Raw genomic sequence first — 25,761 nt, 5'->3', positions numbered from 1 at the left:
ATTTCCATAGAAGCTGCCTGACCTGCTGAGTTCTGCCAGTATTTTGTGTGTTGCTCTGTTTCTCCCTATTCCTCAGGCAGTACAACCTTTGGTATAGAGCATCGTGGGTGCTCAAGAACATCCCCTTATAAAATTTTGTACTTGGTGCATCTGATCGTGCAGAAGATAATGGATTAGTCAGGGCCATTCTCCCATCTGAAGCGCTTGACTGCTCTTTGCTGGAGTTTAATCAAGGCCACTCTTTTACTTTCATGGGTAAATGGATGAAATGATGCAACTGTTCACCCAGAATTAGAAATCTGGGACCAGGTTACAGACATCTTGCAGGAGCAACAGTGAGGGCTCATAAACTGAGGTTTATGTCGAAGAAACAAGGTAATAATGGGCAAAAGGCACAGGAAGAATGTGAGGGGAAGAAAACCTTTTGTTTTTATGCAGTGATGACCTTGAACTAAGGGGTAGAGAAAACAGGCGTAATAAGGGGCTTTAAAGGGGAACTGGGAGAGCCACTGGGGGAAAAAATAACTTGCATGCCTTTGGGTTGCTCTACTGAGACCTCATACAGACAAGATGGACTAAATGCTCTTCTTTACTGCAACACTTCTGTTTTTGATTTTCTTTAAATGCTAAATATATTGCCAGAATTTCCAATATCCGCCACTGCTTCTGATTTTGGGCCTGCTCAGCCCCAAGGTAGATCACACCATCAAGGCAGAGCCACATTCTTGAAATAGCAGCACTCACTGATAATCTTACTTAGTTTGCATGTTTTTGTTTCTGTGAGACTTCAGTGATTCTGCCACAAATCACAGAAGCCCTGTTGTGCAAGGCACTAACCAGGAAGATATATATTGCATCTTATATTTGCTGTGTCCATCACCAACACTGTCTCCACAAAATCCTCCAAATTCAGTGGAAGGACAGGTGAACCAATATTAATGGCCTGTCCAGGTCACCATCTGGGCAGGTTATGCCCAGCACCAGGCTGCTAAAACAGAAGCTATTCCAAGCCCTGCCACGCGAAACATTTACCAGGTGAGTAGAGGAAAAAAATCAAGCATGTGCTCAAAGCTTCCTTGAAAAACCATCCCCACCGACTCCAAATGGAGCAGGCGGTTCTGGATGATTTTGGAAACTTCAAGTCCATACATCAAGCCACCTACTGTCCCATCTGTTAGTTTGCAGTTCCTACTTTGAGTCCTGAGGTGGCTGGTGAGACTGTAAATCCGAAGTAGACACAAATTATCCTTGATCCAGAGGGACTCCCTAAGGAGAAGGAATGAACTTGTTGACTGGTTACTGTTTGCCCCTAATTATTTGCAGACATGCAGACATTTTACAGATAGCCGTTTGCTGACTATTACTGCCAACAGCTTGCTGTTCACCAACAGTCTACTGCCAACTGTTTGCAGACTTTGATGCCACCCTTGCTCTTTGACAGTTGCTCATTGCCAGCTGTTTGCAGCTCTACCATCCATCCGCTGGCGTTGCTGCCAGCTGTTTACTGAAATGTTACTGGCTGCTGGTCCTTTCTGGCTTTGCTGCCAGCTGTTTGCTATTTGGCCAACAATCTGCACACTTCACAGCCAGTTATTTCTATTTGCCCGCTGCTTGTGCTTTACTGATCAGCTGTTTATTTCCTGCTGCGTATGCTGCTGACCATTTGCTGCGCTGCCAGCTGTTTGAAGATTTGCTTGCCAGTTTTTTGCTATTTCTGATTATATACTCATTGGCGCTGCGAGATGAATGCATTCTCCCAGATGTATGTTGCCAGCTTTGTTATTGGCTGACCATTTTCTGCCAGGATTGTGCTGACTGATGCAGCTAGTTGTTTGATATTTGCTGACTGTTTGCTGCCAGGTATTTGGTATTTACTGACTGTCAATAGTTTGCTGCCAGATGCTTCCTAACTGAAGATTATGTGCTGTCAGCTATTTGCTGAATATTACTGCCAGATGTTGAATATTTGCTGACTCTTTGCTGCCAACTGTTGCTGGCTATTTCCCTCTTTGCAGTTTGCTCTCAGCTGCTTATTGACTACTTTCTGACTGTTTGCCTGTCCATTGCTGTTAATGGTGCATTACACTTGGTTCCCGTTACTGGTTGACTGCTCCCAGATGACTGGTTGACATCAGTCTTCTCTTCCGCTAGGTGCTATCACAAACCTCTGTTCCAGTTTTCATGCATTCATTTCCTCTTCGGCTCATCAACCATTGTGAATATTATTGTTCAAACAAAATGAAACATTTTAAAAAGTTTAGCCACTCCTGGTTGATGGCCTGTGAGATGTTTTTCTGTACTATTTTTAGGTGTTACACTGCCAAACAAATCTATAAAAGCATTGCTAAAATGTCATTAATTGTAAGCTGTGCAATATGTATTTTCAGTGCAAGCAATATCTAAAATGCTTTACTAAGACACCAGTAAAAAAATAGAACTCACACAGAGTTTCATATAATAATAAACAAATTTGACTCTTTCAGACCTAGTTAAACAGTGATCTAGATTGTCATCATCCAGGTAACCCTCAAGTTTACCTTCCAATAATTAATCTCATTTTTAACTGGTAGTGTTGAAACTCATATGGGTGCACTGCATCTGAGTTGGTTGGGATAACATTTTAAAGGCATTCCCTGTATTTCACCTGCTTCCAAGTGCTATAACTCAGAATCTCATCACTTGCTCCTCCATAGAGCTCTGGCACATGTACCAGGCCTCCCTAGCATTTGTTGGTTTTGTACCTTTTGCCCCATTGCAGGACCTTCCATTCACAAATCTGAAAAGGGACATACAGTAGATAAACAAGAGTAGGAAAAGAGCATTCTATATCTCAATACCATATACCATATACTCTCCCATTACCCTTTGATGCTCTTGTGTCTATCTCCTTCTTAAATGCAACTTAATGTGAAGAAGACAAAGGAGCTGGTGGTAGACCTGAGGAGAGCTAAGGTACCGGTGACCCCTGTTTCCATCCAGGGGGTCAGTGTGGACAGGGTGGAGGATTACAAATACCTGGGGATACGAATTGACAATAAACTAGACTGGTCTAAGAACACTGAGGCTGTCTACAAGAAGGGTCAGAGCCGTCTCTATTTCCTGAGGAGACTGAGGTCATTTAACATCTGCCGGACAATGATGAGGATGTTCTACGAGTCTGTGGTGGCCAGTGCTATCATGTTTGCTGTTGTGTGCTGGGGCAGCAGGCTGAGGGTAGCAGACACCAACAGAATCAACAAACTCATTTGTAAGGCCAGTGATGTTGTGGGGATGGAACTGGACTCTCTCACGGTGGTGTCTGAAAAGAGGATGCTGTCCAAGTTGCATGCCATCTTGGACAATGTCTCCCATCCACTACAAAAGAGTGCGCACGCGCCGGTCGTGCATGCAGCCTGTTACAGCCGTTCCGATCAGTATTCTTACTTTTTTCTTCTTACTTTTTAACTTACGTTATTTGTTGTATTTTTTTTCTCACGGTAACACGTTGAAGCTGCACCCTCTCTAACATGCTGGTAGAGAGAGTTTTATTTGGGTTTTTAGCGCTGGAAATAGTTACATTCGGACACGTCTCATTAGCGGGACAGAAGCATGGTCGCATTGTTTATTCCAGGGACCAGCTGATTGCACTTATGCCGGCCAGTTTAGCAAGCAGAGCAGCGGACACCCCGGCTGAGATCTAGAGGCAATCACACAGAGGATGCAGAGGGGGATCACAAAGGCGAGGAAGGAGTACCGGGTCGAGACAACAGAGACTTATGGAGAAGAGGAGTTCGGTGGGTAATAAAATGGACGAGTTCACGGTGCTAGCCAGGCGTCAGAGAACATTTCGGGAGAGCAGTGTTATGTGTTTCATTGGAACGGGGCTGCACGAGGACGTACCCGATCAAAACTTCTCCATGGACGGCTTCCAGACCATTCCGGCTGACCGGAAGTGCACTGAGAGCAGTAAGTGTAAAGGAGTTGGGTGCTTACTGTTCTGTTCTGGTTAACAACAGATGGTGCAATCCTGGTCATATTACGATCGAGGAACGTGTTTGTAGACCGGATATTGAACTTTTTACTGTTGGACTTCAGCCATATTCCACTGAGATTCAACACTGGGCGGCACGGAGGGTCGTTCCTGCCTGTGGCCATTGAACTTGCAGCTCCTCCCGTGGAGGGTCAGACACCCTGAGCCAATAGGCTGGTCCTGGACCTATTTTCCATCTGGCATAGTTTGCATTTTGTCATTTGATTGTTTGTGGTTTTTATATTGCTATATTTATGCTCTATTCTTGGTTGGTGCAGCTGTAACAAAACCCAATTTCCCTCAGGATCAATAAAGTATATCTATCTATCTATCTATCTATGATGTACTGGTTGGGCACAGGAGTACGTTCAGCCAGAGACTCATTCCACCGAGATGCAGCACAGAGCGTCATAGGAAGTCATTCCTGCCTGAGGCCATCAAACTTTACAACTCCTCCCTTGGAGGGTCAGACACCCTGAGCCGATAGGCTGGTCCTGGACTTATTTCCTGGCATAATTTACATATTACTATGTAACTATTTATGGTTCTATTACTATTTATTATTTATGGTGCAACTGTAACAAAAACCAATTTCCCCCGGGATCAATAAAGTATGACTATGACTAAATATATTAAGCGAAGTGGTCTCCATTGCCTTCTATGGGAGAGAATTCCACGGGCTCACCACCCACTGAGTGAAGAAATAACTGAGTTCAAAATATCTTACCTTCCATCCCAAGTTTGGGACACCTGGTTCTAAACTCCTCAGGCAGAGAAACAAATTCCCGATCTAGTCTCACACACAAAAAATGCTGGTGAGCGCAGCAGGCCAGGCTGCATCTATAGGAAGAGGTACAGTTGACGTTTTGGGCCGGGACCCTTCGTCAGGACTAACTAGCCTTTCAGTTAGTCCTGACGAAGGGTCTCGGCCCGAAACATCGACTGTACCTCTTCCTAGAGATGCTGCCTGGCCTGCTGCGCTCACCAGCATTTTTTGTGTGTGTTGCTTGAAATTCCAGCATCTGCAGATTTCCTCGTGTCCTGATCTAGTCTGTTTATCTACTGTGTGTCAGGATTTTGAACATTTCAATAAGATCTCCTCTCATTCTTACGAACTCCAGCAGGCACAGTTGACCCTTATATGTCAATCACACCAGCCAAGGCATCAGTCTGGTGAATTTTTGTGGTACTACCTCTATAACAAATATATCTTTCCCTAGGTAACGAGGGAGAAACTGCACACACACTGCAGGTTAGGTCTCACTTAGTTCCTGTATACTTAAATAATAACCTACACCATCTTATCTTCAGTCACAAAGGGGGTATTATAGACACCAACCTAGATTATTTAGTGTCATCAAATATAATTCAAATTCTCCCTCTGTCTTGCCCCTTGGGAGCATATTTTGAGGAAGTGGTTCTGAGACTTACGTGGGACTTAAGCTGGGTGTATATCAGATGGCTGAAATGATCTCAGGGGCTATTACCTGATAACATAGAACCACAAAAATAAATTGGGAAATTCCATGAAATATCCAGCAATCAATGTCACCATTTAGTCTTAAAAATATCTGCAATATGCTTTCTCCTTGTCTGCAGATAGTAGGGTTTCATCTCCTAAACTGTTCACTGAGCCTTGGGCAGCTAGGTTTTTAGCTGGTATGGTTAATTTTGCACAAGAGAGATGTAATAATTATATTTTCCTTTGTGTTCCTGTGCCATCTCAACATTCCACAGTGCATTACCAGACAGAAAATCTAGCGTAAATGAAAGAATACTGCAATCAACAGCCTGTAACTTCCCTGTCGGAGTTGAGCTTTTGAACTGCCTGTACAACCTGGTATTTTTGTGGTGTGAACTGAAGTCTTGAAGGTGCAGGATGGTTGTGGTGTGGTGTGTACGGGTCAAATCGCGGTGACAGGGCCTGAGCCCGAGAGCGTGTCGAAGCAGCGGGGTCCAAGACCGAGAGCAAGGAGAGCAACTCTGAGGTTTGACCAAATTAAGCACTGGGCCAGATTGAAAAGTTCAGGGTGTTGGGACCAGAGGTGAGGGGTGAAGCCAGTGTTCAGCTTGCTGGTCCACGAGGTTTACTCATCTCTGCGCTGAAACTGTGACCGATTTTGTGACTCACTTTCGTGAACTTCAGTCTTACTTTTATTGTTTGCACGATTTGATTTTTTCCCTACACATTGGGTGTTTGACAGTCTTTTTTAAAGGGTACTATTGGGTTTCTTTGTTTTGTGGCTGCCTGTAAGGAGACAAATCTCAGGGACGTATACCAGTACATATCCAGAAGCTAACTCCATGCTAATAAAGGTGCAGAATATAACCAATGGTTAGAACCAAGAATGAAATTGCAAGTACATATATCAGAAGCGAGTGTGTGGTTGGATAGTATGGAAGTTGCGGTAAGGCAAAGGTTAACATGATGTCCAGGCAAGGATAGATTGCAGACAGCCCAGGCAAGAAAGGTCTTTGAAGAGCACAGCTTCCCTTTCCACACCAGGTTATGCTTACTAGAGACAAGGTAAGAATATAACGAAAGGGTGCGAAACACACACCAACTGAGGGGCAATTGCTTTACTAACTTCAAAATATCGAAGTATCATCAGTTGTAGCTTGGAGTTTCTATTGACTTCTAACACCTCGATTATGAATGGCGACTGATCTTGCAAGTAAGGAATTCAAACATGTGCAGCTTACTAATTGGTCAATACCTGTAACTGCTAGCCCATTCTGTATGAAAACGGCATTTCCCTGTTCGTAATTCAGAACAGTGTGGGTGACAGGGACCAGGTAGAATCAAGTACGATTGAGGAATGAGTGAGTTTTCAGATTCCAGTTAATCGACAATGACAATAGGAGGACATGTCAGCACACATGATGTACTAGCTCCATGGCATGGGTAAAAGTGAGACCATGGGAGGGTGGTCCAAAGAGAAGAGCCACAGTTGAGACTGAAGGAGGAGGATGGAATAGTTACCAGGGAGCGGTGGAGGAGATACACAGGGAACCAAGGCAGCTTGAGGGGAAAGCATCATCTGTAAATACAATAAATATGCAGGTGTCAAAAGAGGCCTTTTAAAGAAAGTGAGGAATGATTCATAACTATTTGGAAGTTGCTCAGTAAACCATACTCAAGGGGTCAATTGAGCAATAAGAAATCTAATTGAGAAGGAGACTCATTAAGAAGTGTCCGGTGAGTGCTGGAGAAATCAGTGGGATACTGAGAAACTGAATTCCATGATAGCTTACCATAAATTGTGGGCTCAGGTCCCTTAAGCATGTAACATTTGAACTAACAACCTTTTCCTATTCATTTTCTCTCCTCAATACAGAATGCTTTTGGCATCTGCTTGAAAACTCTTATTATTATGAATTGACTTCAGAGACAAAGGGTTCGAAAATACTCATTCTTGGTGTCCTGGTGTTCAGTAGCCAGCCTTGGTCGTGCTGGGCACCTCCTTATGGAGGCAATTAGTAAGATACATTGGCGAAGTTATATCTTGTAGGTTCTTGTATATCACCCAAGAGGGTGAATGAGCTGAGGTTTAAGGAATACATGTATTCCTCATTTGGCCTTTTGTTAGCAGAGGGTCAAATACAGGGCTATCAAGGAGCAGGATAAAGAGCTGCACTTACAGTTACTGATGACTCCACCCAGTGGATCGCCTTTGAAGTCAAATTCAATGTCCATGTATTTTCCCTAACACGGAAATGGTTAATAAAAATATAAATGCAAGAAAATACATAATTATTTATTAATGCCCAGAAGAAAAAGCCACACCCTACTGTAAATAACAAATTCCTCTTCCCTCACCCCATCTTAAATGACTTCCTGTCCAATATTACCAGGAGAGCACTCACACACCACACCCCCACCCCCAGCCACGACCTTCTCATGGAGAACAGCTGTAGTCTCCATTCAGTCACCTTCTCACAGAGAAGGCAACTGCCATCTGGTGTTGCTAAGAGATAGGCACTGTCAGACCAAAAATTGCCCATCACAGATAAATGAAATATGAGGTTATTGGGCAGAACTGCACAATACTTAAAAAAATTAATCTAATTCATCCTCTCCATATCCAAAATCCTCATTCCCCTTCCCTCATCCATATGAATCAGCTAACGGGCCATAATAATACGTACGAATCTGGAGGAGTTATCATTCCGTATGGTCTTGGCATTCCCGAAAGCTGTGAAAAGAAGGATTTAAACTATAACCAGGATTGGCTTCATGAAGGGAAACACAGTCAATAGGGTCGGTTCTCCCACTGCAGTGCCTCCTTGACCTTATTGATGTCGCAGTGAGGTTACAAATTGGAGGCTGGCTGCCAAGACCTCTGCCAGGTGACCTGTCTCATTACAGATTAAAGAGTGACACCGGCAGAGGTCGTTCTCAAGGGGCGGCAATCGGCACAAAGGTTGTTCGTTGGTGACGTGGCACGAGGTTCAAAAAGAGCTTGGGTGCTTTTGGCTGTTCCCCCCCCCTCGCAGGCGACGATCAGTGCGGGGCCAATAAAAAGAAAGGAGGTGTACAGGACAATAAGGGGGTGATAGGCAGCAGCTACAGTCACCCCTAAGTTGCAGGAGACTGGTCTCTGGATGACTGTCAGGTGAGGAAAAGGGAATAGGCAGCCAGGGCAGAGTACCCCCGCAGCTGTACCTCTTAACAATAAGTATACCGTTTTGGACATTGCTGGAGGTGGGGGGGGGCGGTGCTATAGGGGGAAGCCACAGTGAGCAGGTCTCTGGCATTGAGTCTGGCTTTGTGGCTCAGAAGGGAGGTGAAGAGGAGTGCAGTAGTGATAGGTGATTACATAACTAGGGGAGCAGAAAGCAGATTCTGTAGATGTGACAGAGACACCCGGATGGGATGTTGCTTCTCAAGTGCCAGGTTAGGGATGTCTCGGGATAGGTCCACAGCAATCTAAGGGGAGAGGTGGGCAGCCAGAATTCGTGGTACATATTGGAATCAATGACATAGGTAGGAAAAGGGATGAGGTCCTGAAGAGAGATTATGAGGAATTAAGCAGAAAGTTGAAAAACAAGAACTCAAGGGTAGTAATCTCTGGATTTCTGTCCATGTCACATGCCAGTGAGGGTGGAAATAGGATGACTGGGCAGATGAATGTATGACTTGGGAATTGGTTTCAGTTATCTGGATCATTGAGATCTCTTCTGGGGAAGGTACGACTTGTACAAAAAGGACGGGTTACACCGGAACCCGAGGGGGACTGATATCCTTGCGGCACATTTACTAGCATTGTTTGGGAGGATTTAAACTAATTTGGCAGAGGGGTGGGAACCAGAGTGATCGGGCTGAGGATGGGGCAGTTGGCAGATGCAGTGTGTAGTGGGACTGTGAGGAAGGACAGGCAGATGATGGGGCAAAATTGCAGTCAGTGGGATGAGTTAAAAGGTAAAAATCAAAAAGGGTGATGAATACAGGACTGGAGGTGCTGTCCACAGTAGGAATGCATGCAGTATACAGATGAGGTAGTGTTGTGGGCACCTTCGAGTCATGGCTAAAAGAAGATCATAGTTGAGAGTTTATATTCAAGGATACACATTGTATCAAAAGGACAGGCAGGTAAGCAGAGCTGGTTGGAGTGGCTCTGTTGATCAAAAATAAAATCAAATCCTTTGAAAGAGGTGACATAGGATCAGAAGGTGTAGAATCTTTGTGGGTAGAGTTAAGGAACTGCAAGGTTAAGAAGACCCTGATGAGAGTTATGTACAGGCCTCCAAACAGTAGCCAGGATGTGGGATATAAATTACAACAGTACATAGAATAGGCATGCAAAAAGATAATCATGGGGGTTTTCAATATGCTGGTAGATTGAGAAAATATGGTTGGTGCGGGACCCTAAGAGAGGGAATTTGTAGAATGCCTACAAGATGGCTTTTTCGAGCAGCTCGTGGTTGAGCCCACTTGAGGATCAGCTATTCTGGATTGGGTGCTGTGCAATGACCCAGATTTGATTAGGAAGCTTCAGGTAAAGGAACCCTTAGGAAGCACTAGTCATAATATTTTTTTGGTTTCTTTCATCGGTGTCGAGAGAGGCAGGACTGCACAGGTGTGTGATGTCGGGGAGTGAAACAGGGGAGATTTAAAAGGACACAAATCCTGATTCGAGTTTAATTGGGAGAAAGAAGACTGAGATTCGGAGCGGGAGTGTGAAGGAGGCCTTTTTTGAATTTTTCGGTTTTTTTCATTGGTGTCGAGAGAGGCAGGACTGCGCAGGCATGTGACGTTGGGGAGTGAAAAGAGGAAGATTTAAAAGGAACACAACCTTACATAGCGGCAGCATAGTTTGCGGGCTGCGGAGTGAGCCAGGAGCAGAGTGAAGGCTTAAGGGCTTTGGCTAAACGCGCGAGGCGAAGAGCGTTTGGTTATTCTTTTTTTCCCACTGTTATTTGAAGAGAGGGGAAGTATGAGTGTGAGGGCAGCTTGTTGTTCTCAGTGCCGGATGTGGGAGGTCCTGGAGTCTCCAAGCCTCCCGGACGTTCACATCTGCGCCAGGTGCGCCGAGATGCAGCTCCTAAGGGACCGTGTTAGGGAACTGGAGCTGCAGCTCGATGACCTTCGTCTGGTAAGGGAGAGTGAGGAGTTGATAGAGAGGAGTTACAGGCAGGTGGTCACGCCGGGGCCACAGGAGGCAGACAAATGGGTCACGGTTAGGAAGGGGAAGGGGAAGGGTCAGGTACTAGAGAGTACCCCGGTGGCTGTGCCCCTTGACAATAGGTACTCCTGTTTGAGTACTGTTGGGGGAGACAGCTTACCTGGGGGAAGCGACAGTGGCCGTGTCTCCGGCACAGAGTCTGGCCCTGTAGCTCAGAAGGATAGGGAACGGAAGAGGAGGGCAATAGTAATGGGGGACTCAATAGTTAGGGGGTCAGATAGACGATCCTGTGGATGAAGTTAGGAGACCAGGATGGTAGTTTGCCAGGGTCCGGGATGTTTCTGATCGCGTCCAAGAGATCCTGAAGTGGGAGGGAGAGGAGCCAGAGGTCGTGGTACATATAGGTACCAATGACATAGGTAGGAAAAGGGATGAGGTCCTGAAAGGAGAATATAGGGAGTTAGGAAGGGAGTTGAGAAAAAGGACCGCAAAGGTAGTAATCTCGGGATTACTGCCTGTGCCACGCGACAGTGAGAGTAGGAATGCAATGAGATGTAGGATAAATGCGTGGCTGAGAGATTGGAGCAAGGGGCAGGGATTCGGGTTTTTGGATCATTGGGACCACTATTGGCGCAGGTGTGACCTGTACAAAGGGGACGGGTTGCACTTGAATCATAGGGGAACCAATATCCTGGCAGGGAGATTTGCGAGGGCTACTGAGGTGACTTTAAACTAGAATGGTTCGGGGGAGGGAATCAAATTAAGGAGTCTAGGAGAGGGGAGGTTGATGTAGGGGAAAAAGAAGAAAAAGATAACAAAGTTGTTTGCTCAATTAAGGATAAACAGAGATTGGGAGGTGGAGAGTTTCTTAATTGCATCTATTTTAATGCTAGGAGCATTGTAAGAAAGGTGGATGAGCTTAGAGTATGGATTGATACCTGGAAATATGATGTTGTAGCTATTAGTGAAACGTGGTTGCAGGAGGGGTGTGATTGGCAACTAAATATTCCAGGATTTCGTTGCTTCAGGAGTGATAGAATAGGAGGGGCAAGAGGGAGAGGTGTTGCATTGCTTGTCAAAGATTATATAACAGTGGTGCTCTGGAAGGATAGATTAGTGGACTCGACCAGGGAGGCTATTTGGGTGGAATTGAGGAATAGGAAAGGTGTTGTGATGCTTATAGGGGTGTATTATAGAACACCTAATGGGGACCAAGAACTGGAGGAGCAAATTTGTAAGGAGATAGCAGATATTTGTAGTAAGCACAAGGTTGTGATTGTGGGAGATTTTAATTTTCCACACATAGCCCATTCTGTAAAAGGGCTGCATGGTTTGGAGTTTGTAAAATGTGTGCAGGATAGTTTTTTGCAGCAATACATAGAGGTACCAACTAGAGAAGGAGCAGTGTTGGATCTCCTGTTAGGGAATGAGACAGGGCAGGTGACAGAGGTATTTGTTGGGGAGCACTTCGGGTCCAGTGATCACAATACAATTAGTTTCAGTGTAATAATGGAGAAGGATAGGACTGGACCTAGGACTGAGATTTTTGATTGGAGAAAGGCTAACTTTGAGGAGGTGCGAAGGGATTTAGAAGGAGTGGATTGGGAAAATTTGTTTTATGGGAAGGATGTAACAGAGAAATGGAGGTCATTTAAACGTGAAATTTTGAGGGTTCAGAATCTTTATGTTCCTGTTAGGTTGAAAGGAAAGGTTAAAAGTTTGAGAGAGCCATGGTTTTCAAGAGATATTAGAAACTTGGTTCAGAAAAAGAGAGGGATCTTCAATAAATATAGGCAGCTTGGAGTTAATGAGGTACTTGAGGAATATAAAGAATGTAAAAAGAATCTTAAGAAAGAAATTAGAAAAGCTAAAAGAAAATGGCAAATAAGGTAAAAATAAACCCAAAGGGTTTCTACAGTTATGTTAGTGGCAAAAGGATAGTGAGGGATAAAATTGGTCCCTTGGAGAATCAGAGTGGACGACTATGTGCGGAGCCAAAAGAGATAGGGGAGATTTTGAACAATTTCTTTTCTTCGGTATTCACTAAGGAGAAGGATATTGAATTGTGTAAGGTAAAGGAAACAAGTAGGGTAGTTATAGAAAGTATGAAAATTAAAGAAGAGGAAGTACTGGCACTTTTAAGGAATATAAAAGTGGATAAGTCTCCGGGTCCGGACAAGATATTCCCTAGGACCTTGAGGGAAGTTAGTGTAGAAATAGCAGGGGCTCTGACAGAAATATTTCAAATGTCATTAGAAACGGGGATGGTGCTGGAGGATTGGTGTATTGCTCATGTGGTTTCATTGTTTAAAAAGGGTTCTAAGAGTAAACCTGGCAATTATCAGCCTGTGAGTTTGACATCAGTGGTGGGTAAATTGATGGAAAGTATTCTTCGGGATGGTATATATAATTATCTGGATAGACAGGGTCTGATTAGGAACAGTCAACATGGATTTGTGCGTGGAAGGTCATGTTTGACAAATCTTATTGAATTTTTTGATGAGGTTACTAAGAAAGTTGACAAGGGTAAAATGGTGGATGTTGTCTATATGGAGTTCAGTAAGGCCTTTGACAAGGTTCCACACGGAAGGTTAGTTAGGAAGGTTCAATCGTTAGGCATTAATATGGAAGTAGTAAAATAGATTCAGCAGTGGCTAGATGGGAGACGCCAGAGAGTAGTGGTGGATAACTGTGTGTCAGATTGGAGGACAGTGTGTAGCGGTGTGCCTCAGGGATCTGTACTGGGTCCACTGTTGTTTGTAATATATATTAATGATCTGGATGAAGGAGTTGTAAATTGGATTAGTAAGTATGCAGATGATACTAAGATAGGTGGTGTTGTGGATAATGAGGTAGGTTTTCAAAACTTGCAGAGAGATTTAGGCCAGTTAGAAGAGTGGGCTGAAAGATGGCAGATGGAGTTTAATGCCGAAAAATGTGAGGTGCTACATTTTGGTAGAACTAATCAAAATAGGACATACATGGTAAATGGTAGGGCATTGAAGAATGCAGTAGAACAGAGGGATCTAGGAATAATGGTGCATAGCTCCCTGAAGGTGGAATCTCATGTGGATAGAGTGGTGAAGAAAGCTTTTGGTATGCTGGCCTTTATAAATCAGAGCATTGAGTATAGGAGTTGGGATGTAATGTTGAATTTGTATAAGGCATTAGTAAGGCCAAATCTGGAGTATTGTGTACAGTTCTGATCACCGAATTATAGGAAAGATGTCAATAAAATTGAGAGAGTACAGAGGAGGTTTACTAAAATGTTTCCTGGGTTTCATCTCCTAAGTTACAGAGAAAGGTTGAACAAGTTAGGTCTCTATTCTTTGGAGCGTAGAAGGTTGAGGGGGGACCTGATAGAGGTGTTTAAAATTATGAGGGGGATTGATAGAGTTGGTGTGGTTAGACTTTTTCCATTGAGAGTGGGGAAGATTCAAACAAGAGAACATGGGTTGAGAGTTAGAGGACAAAAGTTTAGGGGTAACATGAGGGGGAACTTCTTTACCCAGAGAGTGGTAGCTGTGTGGAATGAGCTTCCAGCAGAAGTGGTTGAGGCAGGTTCTATGTTGTTGTTTAAAGTTAAATTGGATAGATATATGGACAGGAAAGGAATGGAGGGTTATGGGCTGAGTGCAGGTCGGTGGGATTAGGATAGGGTAAGAGTTCGGCATGGACTAGAAGGGCCGAGATGGCCTGTTTCTGTGCTGTAATTGTTATATGGTTATATGATGGATTTCACCCTGCCATTTGAGAAGGAGAAGATAAAGTCCAATCTATCAGTATTACAATGGAGTAAATGGAATTGCAGAGGCACGAGAGAGGAGCTGGCCAAAGTTGATTGGAAGGGGACACTAGCAGAGATGACAGCAGAACAACAATAGCTGGTGGTTTGGGGGCAAGTTTGAAGGGCACAGGATAGATACATCCCAAAGATGAAGTATTCTAAAGACAACTGTGGCTGACAAGGGAAGTCAAAGACAGCATAAAAGCAGAAGAGAGGGCATATAATGTAGCAGAGATTAGTGGGAAGCTAGAGGATTGGGAATATTTTAAAAACCAGCAGAAGGCAACCAGAAAAGCCATAAAGAGAGAAAAGATGAAATATGAAGGTAAGATAGCCAATAATACAAATGAGGATACAATTTTTTTTCAGATACAGTATATAAGGAGGAAAAGAGGGACGAGAGTGGATATCGGACCACTGGAAAATGATACTGGAGAGGTAGTAATGGGGGCAAAGAAATTGTGGAGGAACCTAATAAGTATTTTTGCACTGGTCTTCACTGTGAATGGCACTAGCAGATTGCCACAAATGCAAGAGTGTGAAGGGGCAGAAGTGAGCATCATTGCTATTACTCAGGAGAAGGTGTTTGGGAAGCTGAAAGGTCTGAAGGTAGATCAGTCACCTAGACAAGATGGACTACACCCCAGGGTTCTGAAAAAGGTGGTTGAAGAAATCATGGAGGCATTAGTAATGAATGTTCAAGAGTCACTGGATGCTGGCATGGTTCCGGAGGACTGAACAATTGCAAATGTCACTCCACTCTTCAAGAAGGGAGGAAGGCAAAAGAAAAGAAATTATAGGTCACTTTAGTCTGACCTCAATGGTTGGAAAGATGTTGGAGTCTGTTATTAAGGGTGAGTTTTTGCGGTACCTGGAGGCACATGATAAAATAGGCCAAGGTCAGCATAGTTTTCTAAAGGGGAAATCTTGCCTGACAAATCTGTTGGAATTCTTTGAGGAAATAACAGGCATAGACAAAAGAGAGTTAGTGGATGTTGTGTACTTGGATTTTCAGAAGGCCTTTGACAAGGTGCCACACATGAGGCTGCTAAACAAGATAGGAGCCCATGGTATTACAGGAAAGATACCAACATGGACAGAAGATTGGCTGACTAGCAGGAGGCAAAGAGTGGGAATAAAGTGGACCATATCTAATTGGTTGCTGGTGACTAGTGGTGGGTGCTGGAGGGGTCGTTGTTGGGACCACTTCTTTTCACTGTCAGTGATTTGGGTGAAAGAATTGTCGGCTTTGTGGCCACGTTTGTGGACCATACGAAGATAGGTGGAGGGGCAGGCAGTGTTGAGGAAGCAGAGTATCTGCAGAAGGACTTAGACACATTGGGAGAATGGGCAAAGAAGTGGCAGATGGAATATAGTGTCGGGAATTATATGGTCATGTACTTTGGTAGAAGGAATAAAGGTGTGGACTATTTTGTAGGTGGGGAGAAAATTCAGAAATTGGAGGTGCGTAGGGACTTGGGAGTCCTCGTGCAGAATTCCCTAAAGGTTAACTTGCAGGTTGGGTCAGTGGTAAGGAAGGCAAATGCAATGTAAGCATTCAGTTTGAGAGGACAAGATTACAAAAGCAAGGATGTAATGCTGAGGCTTTATAAAGCCTCAGACCACATATGCAGTATTGTGAGCTGTGGCCCTTACCTAAGAAAGGATGTGCTGGCTTTGGAGAGAATCCAGAGGAGGTTCACAAGAATGATCTCAGGAATGAAAGGATTAACATATGAGGAGGATTTTATGGTTCTGAGCCTGTACTCGCTGGAGTTTGGAAGAATGAGGGGGGATCTCATTGAAAACTATTGAATAGTTTAAGGCCTGGATACAGGGGATGTGAAGAGGATGTTTCTTACGGTAGGGGAGTCTAGAACCAGAGGGTACAGCCTCAGAATTGAGGTTAGAACAGAGATGAGGAGGAATTTCTTTAGCCAGAGGGTGGTGAATCTGTGGGATTCTTTGCCACAGACGGCTGTGCAGACAAGCCATTGGATGTATTTAAGACGGAGGTTGACAGGTTCTTGATTAATCAGGGTGTCAAAGGTTACGGACACAAGGCGGAAAAGGGGGTTAAGAGGAATAATAAATAAGCCATGGCCAAATGGCCTAATTCTGCTCCTAGGTCTTATGGGCTTGTAGCATGGGAATGAGTCAATGATCAACCTGTTCATCTGCCACATCTGTAATATCGCTGATAAAAAAAACAGTATTTTCAACAATATTATCAAAAAAATCCAAGATATTACTGCATGTTACCATTTCCTTCCTCACATGGAAACTCCAAATGGACTATTGAAACTTAGCCAAAGGAATTTGAGCAAATTGATATTTTTATGGTCCCAGGTCTAATAGAAGCTCACAGGGCATAGGTGGGTGAAGTATAGTACCAGGCACATATAATGACAGGCATGTAATACAATGGTTGGCAAATGTTTTGAGTCCCTACCCAAAACCAGTTTCTCCCCTTAATGAACCTGATTTAGATTTGCAGTGTTTATCTTGAAACATAAGGAGTCAATTTAAGTACAGGATAGAGCTTCTCTGTGTGCCTTGATTAATTTCAGACCTAGTGAATGCCAGGTTCTACCTGGGCTCTATGTTGAGTTGTGAATTTTCATCCTTGATAGCTGCTGGGGTGCTCCAACTAGCCATAGAACCCAACGGATAGAGAAGGAAGAAGAAAACAAAATCAGACAGGATCTCTGGTCCTGATAACTAAACAAGCACTCCTATACAATAGAGGATGTCAGGTAAGGGCAGTCTTGGCAATCAAGCCCCTATCATAGAGTAGTTGGCCAAGACACAAAATCAATGCTTACATATGAAGCGGGGGGAAAGATAGAATCATGGAAATTTACAACAGAGGAGGCCACTAAGCCCATAATTTCCATACTGGAGCTAGTAAAAAAATCCCCTAATAAAATAGGAATACCCAAGAGGTCAAATAGCATCAGAGGCTATGGAAATATAGTTAAAGATATTGCCTTTCAACTCACGAGTGAGCATAGGCTATCAACTTTTGCTGTTGATGTTTCTGTAGCAGGCAATTTCTTTTTTACAAGGTTGAGTTGCTAGCTCGACGTTCAACTCAGCACAGATGGAAAGCATGCAAGGGAGCCAGCTGGATTCGAACTCGGGAGCCTACGCTCCGAAGTTCGGCACAGATGCCACTATGCCACCAGCTGACCATAGTTAAAGATATTGACCTGAAATGTTAACTGTTTCTCTCTCCACAGATGCTGTTTGACCTGTTGAGTATTTTGGAATTCCAGATTTTGGATAGAGAATCAGCATTGTTGGGAGAGATGGAAAGGACACATTTAAGTGAAGATCAGATAAACGCAGGAATGCCATACCTTCCAATATGGGATTTGATTGCAGAAGCTGCTCTTTAACCTGATTGACCTCTTCTCCTTTTCCACAAACAGCAGCAATATATGACATTACAAGTTTGCTGGCCTCTAAGGATGGAAAAAGCAGACACATTTTACCTTAGCATTCCCTTCCACCAGGCTTATAATACTATTTATGGCACCACACTATCTTTTCTGGTGGTGAGTGGGAAATGCGGAACCCTAGTTCCGTCTTGTTCTTAAATCCTTTTAGCCTGAAGTGGACTTACTTGGAATTCCTGGTATTACCCATTACATTGTGACACGGAAGGCAAGATTTGCCCAGGTTTGAATGGTAATATTTCATTTCTGAGAGATTGTCTCTTGGGGAAATCAATACAGCAGTACTGCCACTGGAAGAATAGAGCCTACATTACTGCACTAACCAGATAACGGTGATATAAATAAATAACAGCAGAATCAAGAAAAAGGCTTCAGTGATGTTGGTTGAGGGATACATATCACCATAGAAACATCCATGATGGGCAGGTGGGGCCTGTTTAAGTAGCATAGCCACAATGGGTCAAGTGATCTCCTTCTGTGTAGGGTTTATTCTATTACAGGCAACCCCTGCACTACAGGGGGAGTGGGCTGCATCTTTAGGAAATGCTCCACATCATGATCTTATATAACATGAAGCTGAGGATCTAACCTCATCCCAACATATTGATGTAGTTATAAAGAAGGCAAGACAGCGGCTATACTTTATTATGAGTTTGAAGAGATTTGGCATGTCAACAAATACACTCAAAAACTTCTATAGTTGTACTCTGGAGAGCATTCTGACAGGCTGCATCACTGTCTGGTAATGGGGGGGGGGGGCTACTGCACAGGACCGAAAGAAGCTGCAGAGGGTTGTAAATCTATTCAGCTCCATCTTGGGTACTAGCCTACTAAGTACCCAGGACATCTTCAAGGAGTGGTGTCTCAGAAAGGCAGCGTCCATTATTAAGGACCTCCAGCACCCAGGGCATGCCCTTTTCTCACTGTTACCATCAGGAGGAGATACAGAAGCCTGAAGGCACAGACTCAGCGATCCAGGAACAGCTTCTTCCCCTCTGCTGTCTGATTCCTAAGTGGACATTGAATACTTGGACACTACCTCACTTTTTAAAAAATATACTGTATTTCTGTTTTTTGCACGTTTTAAAAAATCTTGAATATACATTTACTGTAATCGACTTACTTGATTATTTATTATTTTTTAAAATTTTATTTATTTTTTTTCTCTCTTCTAGATTATGTATTGTATTGAACTGCTGCTGCTAAGTTAACAAATTTCACGTCACGTGCCGGTGATAATAAACCTGATTTTGAACAATTTGGATGTGCATCAAGAGATGCAAGTTTGTGCTTATTTATTTACTTTTCTTTCACACAAATCCTGAAAGAGCGAATTTTATTCTATATATCAAACATCTGGGTAATGATTTGTGAATTCTGTAAGGGTAAATGTCCATTTCCCGAAATGCTGTAATGTGGGTTTCACCTACATTAAGGTCATGTTCAAACAACAAGAACACCCATTTCCCACCATAGAAAGGCATGCACATACACTTCATGGGCTGGGAGCTGTGGGCAGTAAGTACTGTCATTAAACAGTAGATCATTTAAAATTGAATAAGAATAGGTTAACTAATTATTTCTGTCCCAGATGCTGTCTAACATATCTTGGGCTACCAGAACTGTCTGGTGCCATTTCAGATCTCTCTGGCTTTAACTTTTAAAATGTTACGTCAGCTCTGCTACTCTTTTAAGCCATTTCACATAGCTTTTAATACTATTTTACTGCAGGTTGTCAAAATCACCTTGCTTTCTATCAGTACAAAATCTACATAACAAACTCAGTTAAAGGTTTTATTTGTTTATTGCTCCTAGGATATAAAAAGTGCATTAGTGTTTCAGGTTTCTAATTGCTCAAAGCATCTACTGACCTTGACAGCAGTGCATTAAACAAGACTGAATTATTCCTATGGGATAATCCAACTGATACATTGCTGATAATCACTCAGCAACTGGACTTGAGTCATCTCTCAGTCTAAATTCCGCGTTCAGAGTTTGAACTACACCCACATTACATCATTTCATATCCTATTTGATTATAGGTGGCTCCAGGGACAAAGCCTGAAGAATTGTCGCTTGTGATACTATACCTGTTTTTCCTGAACCACTCTCCCCAGTGATGAGAACACACTGGTCCTTGTCTCTGTCTCGAAGCGATCTGTACGCCTCATCTGCAATGGCATAGCTGCATGGAGAAACAAGTTGATGAGAAGAAGCTACAATCCTCTACTGTCACTTGTGGCCTAACAGTCTGTTAAAGAGAGTGTGTAATTTCCAAAAACCCATATAAAAATAAGTGCTTTAAAAATATTTTCAATAGATTATGATGCTCAAGCAACTTTTTTATCTTTTGTCCCAATTTCCTTGTCTTCTCCAGGTGATGACTTTGCTCTTCAAGGACCCCAGCTACCCATTGCTCCATGAACTCCTGCCACTCTGGGTATTTCCTTTCAAGCACCCGAGACTCCAAGGAATGTGTGTCTGTAAACCATTCAACAATGGAATGCTCTCCTTGCAGCAAAGGAGAGGGGATTTGACGGTGATAAACAAGACTATGACAGGTTTAGACAGGGCTGCTGAGAGAGGGAAGCTGTCCCCATCACCAGATGCTTCAAGAACCAGATTTTAAAGCTCTGATAAAATATACAAGAAGGATTTGAGGAACAACATCTTTGTACTCTTTGTGGTAATGATCCAAAACTATTTGCCTATTAGGGAGTCAGGAAGGAGCATGGAAACAATAAATTAAGGTCTTCAAAAGGAACTGGATAGGGATTCAAGGGGAAAAATGCAGGTCTATGGGGAAAGAATGGGAAATCATGGGATTCCTCCACCAGGAGCTTGCACTGATCTGACGGAATGATTGTCTTCTGTGCTAAAACAATACTATAAATTTAGATTGTGTCACCACACATTGGGCTGCCAAGGCCAGGTGGAATATTGGATTTACAAAGAGCAAATCTGAGCCCAATGCTTGCTTTGATACAGTTCGGCTCTTGCTCCTGTCCCCTCCTGAGGTGTAGATTTGCTCTAAGAGCATCAACTGCCCTTGGTTACTCAGGCCACCTTTCACCCTCAAACCTGGAGACAGTAAGTCAACCATGCAGCCATCCCTCAAGAGCTCATGGATCTTCTGTTCTCTCAGCCTTTTTTCACCAAATGAAACACCACATACAAACTCTTAACTCTTTGGGATTTACGTTTGGCTTCAATCATTGCACATTCCCTTAAAGTAGGCATCTTTTAAGAAGTGACTTTAAGGTCTGCTCCAGTACTTCAGTCACATTTGAGAGGTTTCCAAGTATTGAGCTACAGATGTGCTCTATTCTCCACACTGGTAGTGATTAATGGTACAGAGTAATAATAAACTGACAGCCCCACAGATACGGGCACCTACACAATTTTCAAGTACATTCCCTAATCCATGCTGTTAACTGCCTAAAAAGGAAGCAGTATGGGGCATATGAAGTATAGGAGAAGAGAGTGAACACAGGTTGAAGAAATCAGCCCTGGTTTTTATCCCCTATTCATGACCCTTGTGAGCATGAGTGGGCATTAGGCAAAGGTAGCATTTAGTTTAGTCATGATGTCTTTCATAATCCAAAACAGCGGTTCCTAACCTTTTTTAGGCCATGGACCCCTACCATTAACCAAGGGGGTCCATGGACCCCAGGATAGAAACCCCTGATCCAAAAGCATGCCGATGTTTAGTCTAAGTGAGCGTATAACTGTTATACCTATGGCAGCAGATCACAGCAAGGAATCTGTAATAGGGGAGTGTACAAAAGCAGAAAAAAAGACAGTAAAGAGACTACTGGCTGGCTCTGCATTTTACAAATTATTTGCCACACTTGTTGGTTGTTATCTACAGCCAATTAATCTTATCAGCAAATGCGTTCAAAGAATTAAAAGCTGAATGGAAAGGTTCCTTTCAATTTCTACTGAAACCAGATTATACAAAATTTTTCCTACTGCTGACAGTTCAAAACATGTGTGCGCTTGTTTTTGCAGCAGTCTACTTAAAAAGTTTACATCTTCCCCCCTCCCTCCCACAAAAAGATGGTATAATCCTGAAATATCAAAACATCAGGAAGGATCTCACAATCTGTGTAGTTTGACTATAAAGCAGCGGCTCTGATGAGACCCTTTAACTCCAAACTTTTCAGGTGAACCCAGAACTCTGTGCTTGATGACTTCACAAGGTGACCACAGATGACAGAAGTCCATCTTTGCTCATCCTATAACAATAAAGAAGCTAAATGTTCCCCCAAACTATTTCTTACCTCCACCTGTGGATATCCTGGTGCAATGAAAGAATTATTCATTTTCCTTTGAAAAATGACTACCTCCTCTCATTGCTCTTTCACAGTTTAGTTTGATATTTCTGAATTAACCTTTTCCTAAACTTTAAAAAATCTATTAGGTTTCTAAGATTACTTCTTGGACTCTCACTTTCAGGCTAAAATGCCCAAGTTTTTCCAATCTTTTCTCATAACTTAGGCAACCTGACCTTGGGGATCAACTTCAGGGCTCTTTTGTGAAAGTTATGTCCAATTACTATTCCTGATCTGTACGTGTGTCAGCCACTATTGAAGAATGGGTTGGGGAGCAGGGTGCATGGTCTGCACATCTGAGCTCATGGCAGATACCTTAAGGCTATAAAACCATAAGACTAGGAACAGAATTAGGCCACTCGGCCCATCAAGTCTACCCCACCATTTGATCACGGCCGATCCATTTTCCCTCTCAACCCCATTCTCCTGCCATATCTCCCTAACCTTTCACACCCTGACTAATCAAGAACCTATTAACCTCTGTCTTACATACTCTGTAGCACAGCAAAGTCAATGCACTATGCAAAGCAATATTTAAAAGAGTGGAAATGGAGCTTACAGTAGAAACCAAAGCAACTTCTCTCAACAAAAGTAGGCTAACTTCTCCAGAAAAAGGCAGTGAGTGAAGGATAGTCACATACAAATTAGGGTGAATGAAATCGATCTCAATCACTTACAATAATTTAGTCGCCAATCTTGATTGACAGAGGAATAAACCAATCATTCCCACTCAATTAGGGAAAATGGCTGCATTTCAACTGTCTATACTTACATGTGAGGACTCAACTCATAAAAATTAGCATTGCGGTATTCGTTGATCTTCTCCTGTCCATAGATAGGAAGCATCTTGTAGGGGTTGACTGAAATGACAACGCTCCCAATGTAGGTCTAAGAGGATAAGTGAAATGACAGGAATCTGTTAGCATCTTCCTGGAACCATTCTGCATTTCTCTAGTCATCTCCTGACTCTGACCAGAAGAGCACACACATATATAATAGTCCCTCCACAGTAACTAACCTGCACACTGTCATCTTCTACATTGTGCACAATATACATGCTAGGCATTACTAGGAGGAACCACCAAACATACCCATCAGGCTTTGCAGTGGAATGTGTAGCACCACCAGGTATATCAGGCTGTTCACCAACTGCAACTTTGGCACATAATTTGTGATTTTTGTTTCACACACAAATACACGATGCACATGGACACATGCCATCCAATTTCTATATGCACAGGCAGTACCACCCACAGGTCCTGTGGGGCCTGATCCTGCAGGTCTAAGGGGCCTACCTGAGCAGGTCCCTGGCTGGCACTGGGAACATGACTTACGCAGGTGCTTACCCGGCTCTTCAGTCCTGACCTAAGCAACCTCCATACTTCCCTGATGTTTCCGAATGTCACCTTCACCCAATCCACTGCCAATCTTCTGACCCAACACCCCAGAACTACAAAATGTACTCCTTCCATGAAACCTGACCTTGTTTCCCCAACCCCCAGCAGAATCATCAATCCCATTATCAACAAAATCCTCAAACTAACAATCATACTCTATGAATGCCAACACCCCCCCAACCGACTTCCCACTCTCCTGGAGAGCCTCACCTACTTCGTTCAGACCACTTGACCCATAATACACGGATCTCTGCTGGATTTAGCTCGTACAATACACCTAAGGTGTGCAAGGGCTATTCAGTTAGGCACTAATGAACTGACAAAGTGGACTATCAAACAAAACACTCATTTGCCCACAGTGAAATAACTGAGTCCCTTTGGAGGTGGTGGCATCACCTGGATATTTCAGGGTAGCCATTCTGCTGGCAAAAGTGTCATACCTAACAGCTTATTTATTCCCTATGATATCAGGCATGACAGTGAAAACAAACATTACATGGGTGTCTTCCCTCTCACGATACTTACGTAGATTTCATTTTTGCTGAATCGTTCCTTGAGGTTTGAAAGTAGAGACTCGTCGGTGAGGGGGTCCAATAGTACCATGTCACCCACCCCAACCACATTGTCCAAATATGATGATTTACTATTCATGGTTGGTTGCTGAAAAAGAATCAAAAATTACATGAAATTAATCCATCCAGTAGTGCTTAAACCTATGAAATTGTTTGCATCACAGGCAGCTGTTCCAGATGAGTGTATTCTTTGTCAGAATCAGGTTTATTTATCTGGCATATGTTATGAAACTTGTTATTTTGCAGCAGCGGTACAGTGCCATACAGAAAAAGTATTATAAATCACCAAAACAATTGCAAAAATAAGGGAACATCGAGGTAGCGTTCATGGGTTCGTGGGCTATTCAGAAATCTGTCAGTGGAGGGAGAGGAAGCTGTTCCTAAAATGTTGAGACATTAAGATATAGTAACCGAAGAGGGCGTATCGCGGGTTGTTAAGGTCCTTAATGATAGCCACCCTGTGTTGTTGCCCCACATCAGTTTGAAATTACAAAATGTTGCTCTGGGTTCTGGAGTTCTTCAGTTCACCGACATTACCTTTTGCAGGCATTGCCACTTTGCCAGGCATTGAGAAACAGTTGGTGGGAGGGAACATACTTTTTGGTTACCTTGCACATAACAGTGCAACAGAGAACATCAGAAAAATGTACCCCAGAAAGTTGTGAACCAGCCTGTCAGTTTGTGATTTCACATGCATCGCGTTCCTATTCTTACCTGGATTTTTGGGGCAGGGGAAAGTTCCGAGTACTTTTCTCAGCAAGTAGGTAAATTTGGCTGCAATGTTACGAATGGAGTGATTGGGGAAATGAGACAATTGTTTATAAACAGTGATCACTGATCATTGATCATTAAGTTAAATTGATCGAAGCGCTCGGCAGAGATGGTGCTTGGTGCTCGGTGTTGGAGGGCTGGTCGGAGGCTCGAAATTTTCAGACGGACTCAAAAGTCGGCTGTGGTCAGGTGCTTCCAGGGTGCTGCATCGGCAAGTTTGCGGTGCTGGAGGTTCATGGCAGGGAGAGTTTTTTCTTCCTTCTACCGTCTGTGTGAGATGATGGGACTTTCGAGAGACTTCGAGACTTTTTTTTTACTGTACCCATGGTCTGTTCTTTATCAAATTATGGTATTGCTTTGCACTGTTGTAACTATATGTTATAATTATGTGGTTTTTGTCAGTTTTTCAGTCTTGATTTGTCTTGTGTTTCTGTGATATCATTCTGGAGGATCATTGTGTCATTTCTTAATACATGCATTACTATATGACAATAAAAGAGGACTGCGTGTCCTCATAACCTAATCTAATCTAATATATTGGATTTCATATAAAGAATGGCATTCACGCCTTTACGGGCTCTCTAGCACATGGAAGCAAGATATTTTCTCCCTTATTCTACCCACTACTGTGCAGAAGCTTGGCTGAGAGTCTTTTATCAGAATCAATTGTAACTTTCAAAAGGAGAACTAGATAGATAATTGAACGGAGAAATGTGCAACATTCTGGAGAAAGAATGCGGGTAAGAGACTACTCGGAAAGCTCTTTGAGAGGGATGAATGGCCTCCTCCTGTGCTGTTTCATTC

The 25,761-nt window shown here is 43.2% G+C and overlaps 1 protein-coding gene across 1 annotated transcript in view; it reads right to left on the bottom strand.

Annotated features, from left to right (window-relative positions):
• LOC140191358 (unconventional myosin-Ib-like) overlaps positions 1-24,265 on the bottom strand; it is a 78,278-nt gene extending 54,013 nt beyond the window's left edge. The window contains exons 1-6 of the mRNA XM_072248692.1: positions 24,140-24,265; positions 22,990-23,105; positions 19,974-20,068; positions 17,785-17,889; positions 8,159-8,205; positions 7,652-7,715 (exon numbers count right to left, since the gene is read on the bottom strand). Of these exons, the coding sequence (XP_072104793.1) occupies positions 7,652-7,715; positions 8,159-8,205; positions 17,785-17,889; positions 19,974-20,068; positions 22,990-23,105; positions 24,140-24,265 (553 nt within the window). The remainder of the gene's footprint in view (positions 1-7,651; positions 7,716-8,158; positions 8,206-17,784; positions 17,890-19,973; positions 20,069-22,989; positions 23,106-24,139) is intronic.
• Positions 24,266-25,761: the final 1,496 nt, after the last annotated feature.

The sequence above is a fragment of the Mobula birostris genome, chromosome X (genome assembly GCF_030028105.1).
Source record: "Mobula birostris isolate sMobBir1 chromosome X, sMobBir1.hap1, whole genome shotgun sequence".
Lineage (NCBI taxonomy): Eukaryota > Metazoa > Chordata > Chondrichthyes > Myliobatiformes > Myliobatidae > Mobula > Mobula birostris.
Note: the sequence above shows the minus strand (reverse complement) of the source record. Positions and strands in the feature narration are given on the sequence as shown.